This window comes from Coturnix japonica, chromosome 2 (genome assembly GCF_001577835.2).
Source record: "Coturnix japonica isolate 7356 chromosome 2, Coturnix japonica 2.1, whole genome shotgun sequence".
NCBI lineage: Eukaryota > Metazoa > Chordata > Aves > Galliformes > Phasianidae > Coturnix > Coturnix japonica.
The window spans coordinates 104578444-104598073 of NC_029517.1; the positions used below are offsets into that span (position 1 = coordinate 104578444).

General features: G+C 39.1%; 1 protein-coding gene across 1 annotated transcript in view; it reads right to left on the reverse strand.

Moving 5' to 3' along the window:
* Window positions 1-2192: 2192 nt before the first annotated feature.
* Window positions 2193-19630, reverse strand: part of CPA6 (carboxypeptidase A6) — a 79632-nt gene continuing 62194 nt past the window's right edge. Inside the window, exons 7-11 of the mRNA XM_015855679.2 lie at window positions 15076-15186; window positions 14721-14811; window positions 9741-9943; window positions 5204-5288; window positions 2193-3597 (exon numbers count right to left, since the gene is read on the reverse strand). Of these exons, the coding sequence (XP_015711165.1) occupies window positions 3410-3597; window positions 5204-5288; window positions 9741-9943; window positions 14721-14811; window positions 15076-15186 (678 nt within the window). The 3' untranslated portion in view covers window positions 2193-3409. The remainder of the gene's footprint in view (window positions 3598-5203; window positions 5289-9740; window positions 9944-14720; window positions 14812-15075; window positions 15187-19630) is intronic.

Sequence of the window (19630 nt, forward strand, 5' to 3'; positions counted from 1 at the left end):
TGTTGCTCAACTCATGGTTCTGAATATCTTATTCTTTGAGCAGTGCCATTAAATTGAATGCAAACATAAAAAGGGAGGGTGTTGTTTAACACCAATAAACTGGAATAGTTAAATATTAACTATTGTTATGGTTTTGGTAGGAAGTGTGATGCTTTCTTCTCAACTGTAAGTTGAGTAGTTTTTTCACTAAGCAGTTCTTTTGTGCAGTCCTCCAGCACATAATGCAATCAGCACGCTGCAGTTTGTTTTGTAGACAAACTGACTGTTACTGGTTGTTTCTGAGTAAATTAATGTTTGCATTCAAGGTCATTCAGAATCTTTCTGCTGAAATTTTGGACATTTCAAAAAAGCAATTGCATTTTTCTGCAGGCTTTATGTGTTCTGTGGGTGACCAAGTACAGCGGTCTTTCTGAAGCAACTTCTGAAAAAGATGGTGGAGCTTCAGCCTTCAGCTTTGTTTTTTCTTCAAGATTTGCAACTAAACTCAGTACCTTATGAAACCTGTAAATGTCATTTTTGAAATTCAATTTATGAACGACAGTTCAAATCCTTTGGAATCTTTCTAAGCTCTCATTTGGGATAATGTTTTTGCTTGGGCATGGTGACTTGCAGAGCTGTGGGCTTGTTTCTTTCACATGAATTAACCTCACAGTTCTTAGTTCATAAAAGCTACCAAAGGAAAGAGTAGATGTCCACAAAACCTTGTCTGAACACTTTTTCCAAGTTACAGAAGCAGTTGTATTTATCTGCAAATAAGCAATGGAAGTGTAATTCCTGAATTCACATAATGATTATATATATATATATGATTTTGTCTGCTAGATTAATAACCGCTGTTTTGCTGTTCGTGTGCTTTCTATTGTGTTGAATGATAGACTGTACCTATCATCATAAGATAAATCCACATTTCTCAAAAGCTGTTACCAATTTTGTTGTCCTATAGTCAATAAGGACTACTGAAGGGAAGTACATTGGGAAGAGATGTAAGTAATTATGGAGACAAGTAAGAAATGTTCAAAGAAGTAACACCTTTAAGTCAAAAAGGCTGTTGTTCTATATCCAAATAGCTGATTTAGGGCCCTTTCCTTAGGGTAAACTGCTCTATTTAGAATCATTTTTGCTGATTATTTGTCGTACAGATTCTTAATTCAGGAAATAAGGTTTATTCTTTTCCACTGACAGTCTTTCTGATCAGCTTTCGTGACCCCAAACTTAAAGGAGTCAAAGACCATTTACACTTGCATTCAGTTATGAGTCACTGAATTATGCTGTATGAAAAGATCTTCAAAACTCAGCTCAGCTCAGCTCTGAGGTTTCAGCTGCACCCAGAGCACAGGATGTAGATTTATTCATCCAGTGATTTTGAAATCAAATACATCTAAATGTCAAAGTTTCTTAGATGTGTTAGAATACTTGCCACTATTCCTGTACAGGGTCAACTGTATCTAAAATGTTAGGACCTAATTTTTACTAAAATAATTGTTCCTTCCAAGAGTTCAAATACTTTTTCAGTACCAGTGGAGATGTGATGGTATGGAGATAAAGCTGTAGCACTGCAGTGGTAAAATGCCTTATGCTGATTAGGCATCTTTCACACCTTCTGTCCTTCACTACAGTCCCACATGTCCTTGTAACAGTTCAATCTTATTACCTAAATCCAGAATAACTCTTGACAATTAGTACTACTTAACTTACACACAATCAAGACTGCTCGTCAAGAATTTGTACATAGCAAAAGATTGCTGTTGCTGCCTTCAAAATATTTATTAATTATGGTCATAAGCAAATGGGAGATGATCAGTGGGTAGATATTTTTAGTGCTTCTGTCCCCTAAGTATTGAAGCAGATTAGAAACTCACACTACTCAGACTGAACTTATCAAATCTGGACAAGCATTCAGAAAACTTGTTTAAAATAAATATAAATAAGAAAATGCTAAATTTACAGAGAATGAGATTCTGTCATCTTCGCTCATCTCATTGCCTTTTGCATTCCTGAAGACAATGGTATAACTTATTAAAATGCAGTACTCCCCAGTCTCATATATGTTCTCTGCTACGTTCAAGTATGTATCTACAGAGGGTGTAGATTTTTTCAAGTGTTGCATCTTTGGTGTCAGAAATGTTTTACAAATAAGGAAAATTGCTAAATCCATGCACTAAGGCCTTAACAGTGAAATAAAATACAAAGGGTACTTCAAAAACCTCTGAAGATTTTATTAACAAATACATATTATTTAAATCATTATGGCATAAGATTAAACTCAAAAATAATAAAGTAAAATATATGCTTTTGCAGATATAATATGATGAAAAAATACTATTTTAAAAGCACCCAAAAAGCTTCAACAAGTTGTTACATATTTTTGTGCTTTCACATCATTATTCTTTCCAACATAGTACTTATTCTCTTTCAGCTGTAAAGCTTCTGATTTCACCTCTGTCCCACTTAAGAATCTATTATTAATTCCTTTCAAGCATGCAAAAAATATGACTTCCAAGAACAGCCACACAGCCACAGAACTCACTGCAAGGTTACCGATGAATAAAACATCACTTAGCACCGTAATTGCAGTTTAAGGCTATACCCTCTGCTGGTGGAAATGGGCACAGATTGACTACAGCAAATCCCAAAGGAACCTGTTGCCTGTCTGGGTCCAAGTTCCGAGTTGTGGCAAGTTGCTTTGTCAGCTACAGTCTCTCTGTAAAGCACAGTATTGTATAGTTCAATAATATTTCATTATAATTCTAACATGTCTCTAGGGAAGTTACATTTTCAAAGGCAATGTGTCCAATCCAATGTATGCATTGGAAAGGAGATATTTCTCAACAGTTAAAGGAAACGTTGGGTCAAATCTCACTTTATATGAAAAGAAACCACAGAAGTGCAAATACGTATGTATGCATACATGCAGAAGAAAGCTGCTTTGCTACCTGTAGCACAGCCAGCTGGAACTATATGCCATACTGCCATTTACTGCTATAGACATGGGCCCATGCTGGGGCGCAGGGTGCATATACATGAATGTAAACTTTATCCTCTGGTTTGAGAAACTCTGCTAAGGGAAGTCTTCATGTTTGGGAAAGCAGTAAGGCCAGGGACAGTGTGGAAACTTTTTTCTCTCAGGCATCTCTATGTGGCCCTAGGCCTGCCCCACTGAAGTCTCTGTCAGAGAATCAAAGATCTATCACGAAAAAGAACTAAGCATGTTACATCAGATGGATAACTAAGATAGTATATCAACTTCATGGACTTTTTTCCATTTCCAGCCATATGAATCTAGTAGAAACAATACCACATTTCCTATTATCTTCTATAGCTTCTATAGGCCAAGCTTAGCATGATATATTCACTGAAAGGCATTAATTCTGGAAATAAAAGTCTCAGTTCCAGAGCTTAGAAATAACTCTCAGTGACATTTCTTCAGCAGATGAAAAGTGATATTTTTAACCGCAAGCATGGTCTCTGTGCAGGTTGGCCTGATCAGCGTCTCAGGGAGTAAAAATCCAAAGTGCCCGGTGTCGCGCAGTTCAAACGCAAATGCATATGGGATACCGTTTTTGTAGGCCCAGTCCATAGAACTGCCAGAACTCACATCTGAAATAGAGAATTCAGCAACTATTGAAAAATACCACCACAAGTTAAGTGCAGGTCATGTTGGAAATGCAAGGTAGTTTTTGTGGCATTTTATCTACAGGACACTGGGAGTGCACCTGCAACTCAAGCTGCTGCTCCCTGGCCCTGAACTCTCTTCAGTGATGCCCAGAACCTTGTGAAAGGTGATTAGCCCAATACAGGATTAGACCTTTATATTTTCACAGGAAAAAATTAATAACTGACTTCTCAGTGTAAAGTGAAACTTCAATAAAAGTGAACTTTCAGCATAAAGCCCCAAACAGTTCTTGTCTCCAAGTGAGTGCAGTATACAGCTTTGCTTCCACAAAGATCTCCCAGCTGGACCTTTGCTTGCACATTCCTCAGTTTAACTCTAGCTTTTTTGAGTCAATTCATTTGCAGAGAGAAGGAAGGAAGATGATAGAACAAACTACGTTCTCCTTTTAAAAGAGCTTTTAAGATTTCTTTTCATTTCTGTCTCACTGTCTCATGATTTCCTTACAGCATGAGGGCATTTGCATAGGTGGTGTCTAATATTAACAAACCTTCCAGAGAAAGTGTATTTCTTATGCTTTTTGTTACCTCCATATGCTGATTACCCAAGACACTTGTATTTATATAACGATCCATCTCCCATGTGGCCTGCTTTCCTCAGTGCAGTTCTAGCATTAATTCACAGTGCTATTCCTTCAACACAGTGAATGACTGCACTGTAATGAGCATAAGATGATGACTGTGCTGTGAGATGGGGACCCATGATAAAGTGTGTCACATAGAGCCTGAACCAAAACACAGCAACAGTAAGAGAGATGCAGGAGATTACTTGTGAAAGATCTTGCTATTTACTTAAGTTCCTCACTTTTTCAGTCTCTTGTCTTTGCCAAGTGAATACAGGCCTTATAGTTTAAGTAAAGAGAATGATGTTTCTCTGAGACCTACTGAATATCATTTCCTCTTTCCTGTTTGCGTGGAGAGCTTGCCTGACAAATGTCACTATATATTTAAAGGGCATATTTTAAAGACATTTTGTCTATAGGAGAAAGTGCATTTGAAATCACTCTCTGAAAAATGAAAGATATTTACATACAGATGCTATTGCTGCCAGTTATCATCATTTAAACACTGAGGAATTTGAAACCTGGGTTTTAAAGAGATCATCTTAAATTTCAGAATGAGCTCTCTGAATGGCTGTATCTGTCAAAAGGGCACAGAGAGAGAGACAAAGCAATGGTGAAAAATGAAAACTACTTTAAATTATTTTCTCTCAAACACTTCATAACTTTGCAGTGCATTTGCAGTATCTGATAAAGACCATTTATTTTTTAAAAAATATGTTTTTATATTAGAATATGCTACTTTCTGGATTTCCCCCTTCAAATACATTGTATTTTAATCTCTTTTATTGCATCAGTTGGCTTAATCATATTGCAATCAACTGACTGACTCAGTTACAAAACTTCTTCTTCCGCCTTTCTCACCATCCACTACTGGAGCAAAGTTCGTTTAAACAGTATTTCCTTCCTTTGCTATAACAAAGGTGGTCTCCTTGTTATAGGTAGTCATACACCTGCATCAGAAGGAAACTCACACAAAGTGCTGGATGCAGGACCGTATCTGTATCTTACACCATAGGCAGACTGAAGAGCATTAACAGCATTATAGGCTGCAGATTCCTGTGTGGGGGAGAAAAAACAAATGCATAAATTAGATTCTGAATTAAACACTGCACTGGGGCTGTAAACTGAGCCATGTGTCGCCAACTACCGGCGCAGTGTCCTGTTCTGTAAGTCCATGGCAGCTAACGTAAAGTGATTTTAAGCAAGAAATACATTATTATTACTGACAGCAATTCCCTAAATGGTAAGAACTTGATTCAGTATTTTCATGGCATACATAAACTCATTGTACTGTGAATGATCAGCCATTAAATATCTGTAATTATTGGTGTATGTATGTCAGTTCAATGATGCAACAAATGTTGGTAACACGTGAGATGGTGAGATAAAAGAATCTTGAGGCAGAATAAAAGCTAAGCAAACAGGTTTCTACCAACAGTTGCACATATATTTCCCTGTCTGCTAAACCTCATTTCTGCTGTGTGAGTGAAGGCTACATTGAACAGTGGTTAAGTGAACAGAGTGGGAAGAGGGAAAGAGTCAATCCTGAATCTCTGATGGACTGGAGAATGTTCACCACTGGTTTAACTTCCTTTAGGATCAGATGACGTGGGCCTGGAGGTTTATCTCCACTGTTGCAGAAATGCAAATTCAGAACTGTTTGAGGAAAATCAGTGTCTGTATTTCAAGATCCATATGGATGCACTGTATTCATGGCATCCTGTAAAACTGGGTGCAGAAGGCCTGGCCCATGACCAAGGTCACAACAAACAGTGCTTGAGGACACACAAAAAAAGGTACAAATGTTGGAAAGGAAAATGAATGTTGTATTCTCAGAAGAAAGGATCCTGTAGAATGTAGAGTGAAGGCCAGGGACGCCTAGAAAATGCAGTGATCTCCCTATACAGAACACCATTGGAGCTAGAAACTGCTGGAATTTGAACCTCAGTAGGAAGCTGCAGTAGTTAAGTATTCTGATTTCCTGAAGAGCTGTAGTGTTCAGCTTATGCAACACCTAATGAACTTGGTCCTTACGCTGCTATTCACCAGACATGGATGAGTGCACCAGGAAGGATTACTTTGTACCTGCCTTTCTGTTTATTCACCTTCTCTGAATTCCAGTCCTTTGCTGTTGTCAAGAGTGAGGATTCTGGCTTAATCTCTGCTTTGACCAGTACAGACATTCCTGTTTTGGATTTTTATCCACTCCATCAGACAAGCTAGAGAATATTGCTTTAAAATGACATTCTGGAAAATAAAGCAACCCACATTTATTTTTACTCACTGGTGGCACTGGTTAGCAAGTAGGGCTTTAGGCAGTTTTACAATGAGAACTGCTCTTAAGAAAGGGAAGAGAAATTTTTTAACCCCAAAAAACTCCACAAGGCGAAACTGGATTTGTTCTGTTCATTTCTTAGTGCAGGACTTTTGTGCTGGAAACTGTGGCCTGGTGTTTTCAGCTCACCCCTCATTTCCATCATACCTCCTCCATGAGAAGCTGCACTGCTGGAGTCGGTGCAGGGCTGGGATGTGTCTGAAGGGTAACTTCTGACTCACCCATACTAAGCATGAGAAGGTGATTGGAGGCCTGAGGCAGAGGGAAATGCTGTCTCTGGGACTGCTCCCCACTTACATATGTGGATGCCTTGACTTTGGTGAGTCAGGGCACACATATGACCCTGAAGAGCCAGGAGGTTACAGACACTGTTAGGCTGCAGCCATGGCAGATGTTCCAGTAAATATGCCATGGAAAGGAGAACACAGACACAAAGGAGAGTGCTCCCTGCATGACTTACACATTATGGAGCAATGACAGAAAAGGGGTGAGCCATGTTGAAATCATTGTGAAGAAATACTAGGGTAGTTCCCACTCAAGTATGTAGGGCATGTAAGCGGGTGTTCCCCGTGGATCTCAGCCCTGAGGGCTGCTGCTCACAGCCACTGCTGGGGTAATGCATCCAAAACTGGGGACTGTGCTGATCTGCATCATACCATGCAGATCATACCGTCAGTATACCTAAGCAACTAGCCTTTGAGCACTGTAAAGGAGAAAGTTCTGTACAGAATTGTCAGATATTTATGAAGAGACACGCAAGCTCAGCTGTGTCATTTAATCTCACTGTAAACAGTACAGCAAAAGACTGTACAGGAAAAAAAGGAACAAACAGTAGGTGAAATTTGAAACTCTCTGGGTGAATAAATGTTTCTGCTGTTTTGCTTTTTGCTTTCTTCAATCTCAAAGTACGATTTACATTTTAAGCATCTTAAAAGAACAGATTTCAGGAGAGTGTTAATAAGAGACTTGTGCCTAAATTAGAACAGAATATGCATGTTGTGATCAGTACACAGCTCTCCCCTTTCAAAGCAGCTCTGAATAATTGAACACTTTAATCTAAATGGTAACTGACAGCTCTCCAGAATGATATACAACCCAGACTGAAACACCCTTTCTTTTGCTTGGGATTAATTGCACCCCTCTGTTAACACCAAATACTCTATCTGTTGTACATGTGGAGTCCACTGTACAGAGTCCATGTAGACCAGCAGAGCTGGTTCCATCGGCAGCAGGAAACAGGGACTGCCACTTTCCAACACACTATAATTCTGCAAGAGAACTGGAGTATCTGAAACCTCAACCAAAGTCACCATTTGAGATGCTTCAAATATTAAAGATTGTTCAAAGGAGCCACCAGCTGATGGAGCTTTTGGCTGTTGGCAAGCATTAAAACTTATAAATAAATAACAGTATTCCATTCATTTTCACTCTAGCACCCGCGCTGAACTTTCTAAATAACAGGAAATTACTTCAGTTCCTTATTCCAACCTCCCTGTTCTTTTTGCCCCATTGTAGTAAAAATAATGATGGATTCCAAATACTGGCAGAATATTTAGAACTGGGATTTGACTTTCATTTGTCCAGGACTGTTTCTTTGTTGCTTTAGGTCTGCACACCACTCCCTTTGACTCAAACCTCGATGGATTCAAGGTCTCACAAACTTAGTAGACAGTTAGCACATATCAACGATGGGCTCCTTTAGTCTAACAGCTCCTTCCTATCAACATGTCTTTGTGCTTTTCTGTTTTGGCTGATAGAAAAAAAAAAAAGGATGCCTGCACCTGCTGGTCTTCAAAGAAATGAGATCTTGGGGTTTAAAATTTCAAGTGTACAGTTTTTTTTTTTGGTAAGTAATAGTTACCAGCTAATTTGGGAGGCTCTTCTTTCCCTTTGCTACGTGCTGAAAGAGGGTGGAGAAGGTAGAATAAAAACAAGGTCCATGGATTTATTCATAGTGAGTCCCCACAGATCTTATATTTTTAGCTCTGCTGACTGCATAGCCAACTTCTAATTTGCTCTGTTTCCCAAGGATGACATCACGCAGTAGAGATTTTGGTAACTCATGAAATTAAGTATCGTAACAGAAATAAACCAACAAAGAATTCAGTTTGTGCAGTGCTTGATGCTCAGCCTCCTCAGAGGGCAGCAGAGTGAAACTTCAGTGAGTCTCCAGGGACTAACACATCATTTATTTTGCACAGGATAAATCTAAGATGCAGTTAAGCTCTTTTTGAAAGTAAACAAGCTTAAACTGGTAAGCTAAATGTCAGTGTAACTTTCAAGACCAAACTGAGAGATGTACGGACAATGTAATTTTACCAAGAATTGAGGGCAAAAGAAAGGGGCTTGCTACTGATTGCTGCAATGGGTGACTGAGTGCAGGAGCAAACAGCAAGTGAAGGCTGAGCAACTCTTTCCTAGGAGACTGGGCTAGAGGATGGGTTTTGTGCACAGGATGCTGGCTAACAACAGACTTCAAACTGCAGGCAGGGCGAACAGCTTTTCTGCATTTGGATGAGCATGGAATACACAAATTGTATATATTCGTAGATCAATAGGCTTGCATAGAAATCTACGCTATTAATTTAATCTCCTAATAGACAATAGCTCCAACGCACCTGGTGTTAATTAACTGCTTGTATTTAAGTGCTGAAAACACTGTGCCTGAGCAGACTGATACATAAAGCACTAGAAGCTTTATTTTTTAGTGAAATCTCCCAGATTTCTCTTCTGTTGGATCAATGTTGGATCACTTCAGTTTTATTTTGGTCATAAAATTGAAGACAGTCTTCTTTGTGCCTCAAGAGCACGAACAGACAGAATTCCAGATAGATGCCCAAGGACTTAACTATGTAATTCTTCTTACTGTTAATTAAATAAAATTAAATAAAATGATAATTCCTATAATTAAAACCCAGGGATTTATGTTATCAGGTAATTTGCAGGGACTGATGGATGGAAGGCACTATACCATTTTAATCAAATTACTGCTGACTCACTTCAAGTGAAGGTTATATAATCAGAAACAAGATTGCAAGCAGATCCAGAATGCATACAGCTATGTATTAAATAAGAGAAGAGCATGGATTGAACAACTCTCTTCTCAGGACAAAATCACACCAAAAAAAAAGCTATACAGTGAATTGTGCTCTCCCAAGTGCTTATGTACTTACCACACAGCTGAAGTTTGGAATAGTTGCATATTTGTAAGAGTAAGGGTACAGCAGCATCTGTGCATATGCATGGAAGGACAGGTAGGCTTTTATTTGCTTACGATGTTTGCGAAGAAAATGAGCAACAGCCTTTACTTCAGGCTCAGACTCAGGGAAGGGACCACAGTAGGTGTCATCGCAAGGGTGAAGAGAGGCCCCTTCATCTAGAATGCAATGAGAAAGCTGGTGGTGAACAATCACGTAGAATTTCAAAGGGTCAGCCCGTGTGACCTGTGTATAAAAGCATGAAAAGCAATAAACAAATTGTTTTCATGTGACTGATGGGCATGAGCCAGTGGGACCTCAGTACAGCAGTGTGGTCATTGAATAGATGCACCAAGTGGCCAAGTGGCCAAGCTCCATGCAGTGCTTCCCAGAGGTCATATTTTTAATCCAACAGAAAAAAGGAGATTCTGACCTCACTTTTCTTCAGAATTTTTTTCAGTAGCTTTCTGTATGAGGGGCACTCTTAATAGCATTCTGACATGGAGTTTGTGTTAAAACCATTGCAAGGTTTCAGCTGGTTTATTTGAAATCAGAGAACTATGCCCCTGTCACTAGTCACTGCCAGGACAAATCCAGCCTCTAAGAGTAGTTTCATTTATAAAGCGATAGCTACAATGGTAGGTTGCTAACCTCACGTGCATTGCCTTAGAGAACGGTTTAAACAGGAGAAATTCCCTAACTACTGCCTATTTTTAATCTTATAAACCCTATGAGAAAAAAAATGATGTGCTGCATGGGATGATTGCTCAGTTAGCTAAAATAGAAATCATCTCAGCTTGCACAGAGCTTATTTTTCTTTCAAAAAAGGGCAGGGGTTCAATTGTGAGGATTTCTTTCACCACATCATCCTGCTCAGGTGGCAGTGAGCTACAGAAGCAAAGCCTACGTGTAATATCCCATGAGGCAGTGAAAGATGAAACTCAGAAAAGGAGACATAGCAGTGGCTCCTTTATCATCTAACAATTCTGGTTCTAAGCCACTGTCTCACTTACAGCTGAGGGCCTGAGCCTAAAAGAACAATTTTTATGCAAATCCATGCTACTCTTTTATCCACTGTGATTTCAAAATGCCACGTTTTACTCTGACCTGCAGAATAATAATAGTTTGTTTGTGACATTCTCTTGTGCCATCGGGGACTTTACAAAAGCAGTGTTTTATTAGCTTTCCTTTGTATAGTAAGTACTTCCATCTTCAAATAATAAGAAAAGAGCAGTGAGAGTGAGAATGCATAATAATATGAAATGGAAAAAGGTTATGCAATCATCCTAATACAAGAAATAAATAAATAAAAATTAGAGTGAAAGTATCCTATACTGCAACTTCATTTGTAATAGGAAAGATGAAGCTACCATTCAGTGGCCACAGGTGAGGATATCAGAAGGTATTAATGCATAGATAGCCGTGGATATGGAAGGGTTATATTGAGGGCAGATGGTGTCCTCCCTGCAGAACAGATGGCCAACATGTCATCTGAATCTCGAGAGTACCCTGCCTCGATGCCTTGTCAGGTGATATAGCTAAAGGAAAGCTATTTCACAAAGCCTGCAGAGCCATTGCTTGTTTTTCTGTTTTTGTTTTTGTTTTTTTTTAATAGATGCTTCATCTCCCATAGCAGTGTTGTATCCTGAACCATAAAAATGAGCCTCCTTCTCAATATGCAAAACAGCATATTCCTACAAGCTAAATATTAAATGATCCAGTGGTAAAAGACGACTCGGTTTAGTTACTTTTAGTGAAGAAAAGGCTCTCTAAACTGTTCAGCCTACTATCATGAGCCACTTGCAATCCCAGCTGTAGTTAATGCTTTTCCTTGAGTGAAGCTGGCGGATGGTAAAAAGGCTGAGTTTCCATGGTGCCAATGAACAGTGTAAGGATGTCCTCAATTTTCATACTAAAAGTTCTTTTACAGTAGCACAAGAAAAAAAAACAAAACAACAACAACAAAAAAAACAACAAACAATAAAAACCAACAGTGAAACAGTGCTATCAACTCCTGTGAAATATCAGTTATAGTCATGAGAAGAAAATGGAATTGCATAAAACATCATCGTGCTGCCTTATTTTTGTACCTGGGGGAGGGCAGGTATCCTCTGACATGCTTCATGAGATCAAAGGTGTGAAGGAAATGTGTGCAGAGACTGGTAAAACAAACTCTGATTGGGTACAGAAGAAAGACTGGGAGTACAGATGACTGGATCATGATTCTTGAACTTCCTAGTGGCCACTTCTGCCAGAGTGGGGCACTGTCCTTAGTGAGCAATGAAGTGACTTGTCCTTTCACCTTCCAGGCTGTCTCATAACTTCTTGCTTCAGGAGTTGGACTCAATGATTGTTATGGATCCCTTCCATCTCGGGATGTTCTATGATTCTATGATTCTATGATTCTGTGATTTATCTCATGAATGTTAAACCACTGTGCTAGTTACTGCACATATGTATATCAGAGGGCATCTGTAACCCAGAGATCTTGCAGTCAGTATTCACCTAGCCCTGTCTGCAAATGCTGTGTGCTATTTTAAGCACAGGGGGCTGCAGTGATATTTATCACAATAAGAGATATAGCCTTTTTTTCAGCCCCTAGAGAATACAGAAGCAACATCATAAAGCTTACATCAAATCCCTGCACTAGATGGGAAGAGGAGAGCAAAGGGGATGCTGTGCTATCTTTCCTAAGTAGATCTGTGTGGCTTTGCTGAAGCTGGCTTCTGCCATACCACATCTGCCTGGGAGCCCAGCAGGGAAGTTAGAGCCTTGCCTGCAAACTCTAGGTATGACTGAACTGTATTAAAGGGTTTTTACAGGTGTGCGCAGGATTAAATTTTAAATGCATCACGATTATACAAGTCTCAAAGTGTGATATGATCCAGATTCTTCTCTGCTTCCATTAGTGTTATATTAATGAGAACACAGGGCTCCGGGTGAGGATCTTCTGAGCACCAGTCAGCCCTGACCATGAATGAGCTCTTTATTCTCTGCTGAAATAGAGATGAATAAAATGGAGTTTGGTGTCTGGTGCAGGAAGCAGGGCATGTGCATAGTGGGATGATGAGCAACCTTGGAAGAAGTTTTATTTTTTAAAGTCAGGGAGAGAACCTGTCTTTCATGTGTAGTGCAGGGAAGAAATGCAACAAGCAGTGGTTTGCAACACACAATGTGTGTGTTTTGTTATAGTTTTTACTCAGCTCAGAAAAACTCATCTTCCTTTATGGAAAAATGAGTAAACATTATTGGGACTGAGCAAGAAGTGTTTGAGTTAAATACAGTGGGAGTGTTTTAACACAGGGGAGAATTTTTAATACAGGAGAAAGGGGAGAAGGAGGAGTGGAATGATTCGAACCAAAGAAAGATTAACTAGGACTAGAAAGAAAATACAGTGTGAAAATTAATGTCCCACTGATAGGTCACTATAATACGGCCCTGAAGACTTTGTGAAAGAATGTTCATTCTAATTAAGCTGGTGGCTGTCTTCTGAATAGTAAATATATGTCCCCAAAATACCTCCAGTTGTGACTGTGTTTAGGACTATCTTCTGTAAAGTAGGGATTCTCACCTAATAACTGTAACTGCTTCCATGTCTGAGCTCTCTTTACTGCAAATATATAGAAATTTAGTAGTTGATAGAAAAGGCTGACACCCATCTCAATACAACTGTCTAAATCCTAGTGATAGGATTAGATGGCATTACAGTGCACCAGGGGAGGTTCAGGTTGGATATTAGGAAAGATTTCTTCTCCAAAAGAGTGGTGATGCATTGGAACAGGCTGCCTAGTGAGGTGGTGGAGTCACTGTCCTTGGAGGTGCTCAAGAAATGTGTAGATGTGTGGCATTTGGGAACATGGTAGTGATAGGTTGATGGTTGGACTAGATGATCTTAGAGGCCTTTTCCAGTCTTAATGACTCTGTGATTCTGTGAAATTGGAAGCATAATTCACAGGTCTTTGTTGCACTGAATATGTAATTCTGTTCACTCTCGTCACACTTATAATCACCCTAGGTAGGTTGCTTTCACTTAATTTCATCCTTACAATTTAAAAATGTCTGCTTGGAGAATCAAGTCAAATTGCACAATACTTACTGCAAGCAATTAATCAGCACTGTGGAAACACCTGAAAGGAGGGCTGTTGAGCTAGAAGTGTGTAAACACTATGTCAGAAAGGTGAGGAAAGTTGCTTAAGGTGGGAGAGCAGGTGAGCAGAAGAGCCAGGTGTATAACACTGTATTTCATAATCAAGGGCTATTACTTTCGGTTGTGGCAGAACTTGTGTGACAGCTGACTTCCGTGTGAGAGTTGCATCATCTTGTTGTAAGTGTTAATAAAGTGCCCTTCCTTTTTCAGTTGATTCACTCCAAATCTTCTGTTAGCATTTCATTACTACTGTGTTCCATATGCAAAATGAAGGTGAGTTTTTATGTATTTTAAGTATTTGCAGAAATTCTAGGAGCTTTAAAATGGATCTCCATGCATTTAAAAGCATCTTCTTTCTTCATTAAATCTCTAACAACAATGGACTTAAAATGTTCTCAGACATTTCTCTACAAGGCCAACAAAGCAAATCTGTCTCTAAAACTAAGTTCATCTCAGAGATGAGATCAATTAAATGAAACAAATCTAAAGCTGTAGTCAGGTAGATTCTGAAATGATATGGGCCAAGCTCAATACTGTGCTTTGACTGAGTTATATGGCAGAAATATGGAAAAGCTGTATGTTCAGGTTTTTTAATTTTGTTACATGTACCATGAAAACATGTGGCTAATTTTTTTCTTAAGATAGAAGGAACATTTAAGCCCTGCCTTGTGGTGTTATGAGAAAGCACCTTCAACTTTAACAATGGAAAGAGAACAGTTCACAACAGACGTGACCTAACCTACTTACTGTGTTGGGTAATTAAATGCAGGGTAATCTGAACTGCTGGACCAAAGTATTTCCAGACTTACCGCACCATTTCACTTTCCAGTTGCGATTAGCATCAACCCCATGACACCAAAACCTGGAGTTCTTTGATCTTGTTTTTCTCCAGAACCGATCCTAAAGTAAGTTTTAAAACAGTTAATTAGCAATATTACTATACTTTGACAGAAATCTCTCTGTTCATAAACAAACACACACAAAAACTCAACCCAGTAATAATTTCCAGTATTCTGTTTTAACTGAATTAATTTACTTCGATTTTGCATGATACAGAGTGATGAGCGAGATTATACAGAAAGTCATCTTTGAATGGTGTATTAAGCATTCAGCCTTCCTGTCTGAATCATTTTTTGAGTAATACTACTTACTGATAGTACTTACGTTTGTCCAGCTATAATGGTATCCATCCACATTAAATACAGGCATGACATAGAAATACAGCTGAGTGAGCATCTTCTTCATGGCAGGATCAGTCTGGTATGTCTGAAGAGCCTAAATAAGATAAGCCAAATAAAGTAGTCTTTAGACCATAAATAATTTCCAGGTTAAATATGGTGACTGGCTAAATGGTCACACAGCCTTTGGCCATATAGTGGCCTGATCCTACAGCCCTCCTGTCATTCCTAGAGCTGTATATGAAAGGCTGACATATTCTTAGAAACATGATTAAAGGGACGTGTGTACACGTAAAAAAGGTGTTCAAAAGACCACCTCCTCTCTTCCTTTAAACAGCTAAGAAAATACAACTGACATTCCATAGTAACAAGTATATTTCTTGACATATGTTGAGAGACAGTGGAACAGTTCCATAGCTGAGGAAGCTTGATTAGGTTCCATAAGGTAATGGAATGCTGTTGTTTCCACAAGGTGATGATTTGCTGAGGTCGGAGCATCTCTAAAAAGAATCTAAGGCTCACTCTGCAGAAGTTTTTTTTGTATTTAGAGTAATTTACTGTGTTCAAAATCATCAACGCAGGCATCTTATTTCTTTACAATTTAGAAAACCCCGTAATTGTGGAGAATGTCTGTTATAAAGGTTAGTGGAGGAAGTCTAGGTAGGAAAGTCTAGGTAGCTCTTCACCAGTTCTCTTTGCCATCAATAGAGGCCTTTACCATTTTCAGAAAGCTCACTGTGGCACAAACTGTCTCTGATTATGGCTAGGCATCAAACTTTAAGTCTTGGTTCTGTAAAGGCAAAGAAGAAAGTGCTTCACTGACAGCTGGAAAGCCCAGCACACTGACACTGGGTTCTGAGGGGAAACTGAGGATTTCCAACTCCAACTGCAGTGATTCCAGTCCTTTCGGCCTATAGTATTCCTAGCCCACAGGATACAAGAAGAAATGTGTTTGAGGCACAATAGGGAAAGTTGAAAGATAAAGTAAGCTAAAAGTTTTTCAATTGACAAGTGCTAAGGAATGGTGTGAAGTGCAGGATTTCGATACTCCTGGGCTTCAATCCACGCAGCTGGTTGGATTATTGACACTGCCACCAGGACTGATGGATGCCTTTTGTGGGATGTCTGTACAAAGTGCCTATACCACTGGATTTTTCTGGGGCTAGAATTTATTCCTTGAGGAGTGTGAATGGAATGAGACTCCTCAATACTTTTGCTCAGCTGATCATTACACTCTGTCATGCAGGGGGATGAGATGTTGAATTAGTGCAAGATTATCACAGGGGAGAAGTGAAGGACAGAAAGCCTTTGAAAGCAGCTTGCTGCAGCCATGGGGATACTGGAAAAAGTATATCTGGCCAATGCAGAGGCCACAGGTCTCTGGGCTCCTTTGCCATCAATTTCCCAGATTCTTAGCTGGAAAGGTATAGCATTTAAATTCAATTTCTGTGTATTAGAGAAGCCACAGAAAGGCTACAAATACATCTGGATAATAGTAATGGTGTTCGGAGAACTTCAGCTATAGTAAAAAAGTACTTTCATCAAAACTGAAAGCGATGGTTACTCAGAAATAATGATTATGAAAACAAAGGCTCTGTTTCATTGATGTTCTGCATGCCAAAAACACATATTGAAGCAGGACTGCTCTGTGCATTGCCACACACTTCAATCTTAGCAGGATTAAGAGCCTATAAGGTAAGCACAAATGTTAAATATGTATGACTCTGTTACTGCAGTGAAAACAGAACGAAGGTGTGCTCCAAAATGGGAGCCAAGGGAAATGAGCTTCTTTATCAGGCCTATTTCAGGGAGAAGAAATTTGGTCAGGAAGGAAACAAGTCACCACACATCACTTCCTTGACTTTTTAATGTTTTTCCTTTTTTTTGCCAGTTATATAAAATACAGCTCAGCTTGTGTTTTTGTGATGAGCGTTTATGTAGCAGAGGCAATGGAACTGGCATATTGCTTGTACCTCTCACTGTGTATGCCATTATTGCACTGCAAATTACATCTGGAATTATGCATTTTGTTACACTGGAGTGTTATATATAATGTACTGTAAACTAGAATGCTAGAAGAATGGAGTCTTTAAAACACTTTATAAAATCATCTCCTTAAAATAACTACAGATAATTCATTAATTTAAGGCCATACATTCCTTAAAAATCACAAGAAAAAGCTTTGAAAAATTTTCAGAACCTTTCCAAATCTGCAAAAAGTGACGTAATGAAAATACTTTAATACCTTTTCATATTTAATGTGTTTTAAATTTTGAAAGATATCTTTTTTCTTGTCAGATAAAAGAATCACCACTTAAAACAACAACAAAACACAGACTGCAAAGTATTGAGCATCCTTTCGTTTTTCTAAAGCTACTCTGTATCACTTTAGTAGCTGCCATCTTTGATGAAACACTATGAGAAACTTTGGTTTTACAGTTCCCAGCAATACTTTTCAAACTTTTATGTCTTAAAATTGATCTAGAGCCAAATATATCAATCATTCAATTCTGTTCTTTAAAGATATATATTGTTTACCTTAATAATTTGGTTGACCTTTTTGAGTACCATTTCATTTAAAATGTAATGGACCAAGTACAGCTTTCTTTTTCACAGAAAGCAAGAGTATAGATGCTATAAGCTGGTATGAGATCACATCCTTGTTCCTGAAATTATTTTGTCCTTCACAGTACATTTGTATCTGGCAATTTTATTTGATACACATAATAAGGCAACACGGGCTGCATAACCTTACCTCCCTTAGTTCACAGTTTTTTGGCAATGTGCCTTATGAGCACCAACGTGTGCGTCTCCTGGAGCACAGCACACAGCGCATCCTTTGGTACGTGACTCTCAGATCTTCCAAATAATGATCATGCAGCCCCCCTAACAGCGCTGAAACATTTTCTCCTCACCGTGGCACAAGCAAAAGGAATATAAGCCATTAGTGAATTAACTGCATTGTAGTTTGCAGAGAGCTCTCAGAATACAAAGTGATGCTACTTCATAGAGCTTGATTCTGCTTTCCCATCATGCAATCAATAGCAGCTTTGCTGCTGAATGCGCAGAGAGCAGGGCTGGCCCAATAAATGCTGAATAGAGTTATTAGTGAATGAACAGATGATGCAGGAACCCTGCCAACAACATGCAAGCAATCTGCCTGGGGGATGGGGGAAACGACCGGTGATTAATAGGAGGGGGCTCAATCATCTGGATCAGCAGAGAGTGGTGGTTGCTGATAGACCTGTGCCAGCTTAGGCTGGCTGAGGATCTGGTCCATATGAAATTTAATTTGGGGGATGAAGTAAACAAAACAGCCAAGGCAATAAAATGCAGGAGTTTAAAATGGATTTAGGATACACTTGTGCTTTTAATAAAGTAAGGGGATTTACTCAGAAGGACAAAGCAAGGAGACAGGATTGAGGAAAACTCTGAAACTGGGTGTGAGCTTAATAACGATTTGCTGTTCCCCAGTTAATTGTTATTAAAGTGAAGGTAACAGTGAGCTTATGTTGCTTCTGGTTTTGAATTTAACATTCATGCTGAATTAACTTGTTACTATTTTAGCATAGGGAATTGGCTCTATTGCTGTTCTAACAGAATTCATATCAAACCACTTCTGATAAAGCAGGATGAGCTCTTCTACCCATTTAGGAAGTCATCAGATAAAACATCCTTCAGATAGTAATGTATAATGTTTTACTATTCTCTGTATTCCTTACATTTTAGCAGGGCAATACCATAATCTGCCATTCAGGCACTCATGGCTACTTTATCAGTTTGGTAAGTCAGTTGTTTTCTCCATCTTTGTACTTGGAAACAGTACATCTTTTTTATCTCCATTACCCTTTTTACTACTAGTGCCCTGCTTTGGCGCTAAGATCACAGGCAGAGTGGTAAGCCCTTTACTAAGGAGAAGACACAAATGAGTATCTAGAACCATAGAATTACCCAGGCTGGAAAAGACCTTGAAGATCATCAAATCCAACCGCAGCCTAACCATAGTACCCTAACTCTAAAAACCCTACACTATCCCTGAGCACCACATCCAAACGGCTCTTAAACACATCCAAGGATGGTGATTCAACCACGTCCCTGGGGAGCCTGTTCCAGTACTTAACCACCCTTTCTGTAAAGAAGTGTTTCCTAATATCCAACCTAAACATGCCCTGGCGCAACCAAACATCTTAAAACAGAGTCCAGCTTTCAAGGTCAAAGTTTGAATCGTGCCTGTAACCTGAAACAATTGTTTGTTTCTTCATTTGTTTCCAAACAAAATCTTTCTTCCTCTTTGGCAATACACAGAAAATACTGCTAACAGGAGGAATTCAGAAACAACGAAGAAATTTAGTGGTGTGCCGCAACTGCTTTGCAGAACTCAGAAGAAAACACACTGAAAAGTTGACAAAACAGAAAGACCTCCAGGATCCCGAGGGCTTGTTTATGCCTTTACTTAAGGATGCATGTAGAGATCACACTGAAGCAGAAAAGAGGCAGAGAGACAACAATATGTTTAACAATGTTCCAGCGTGAATTGGATC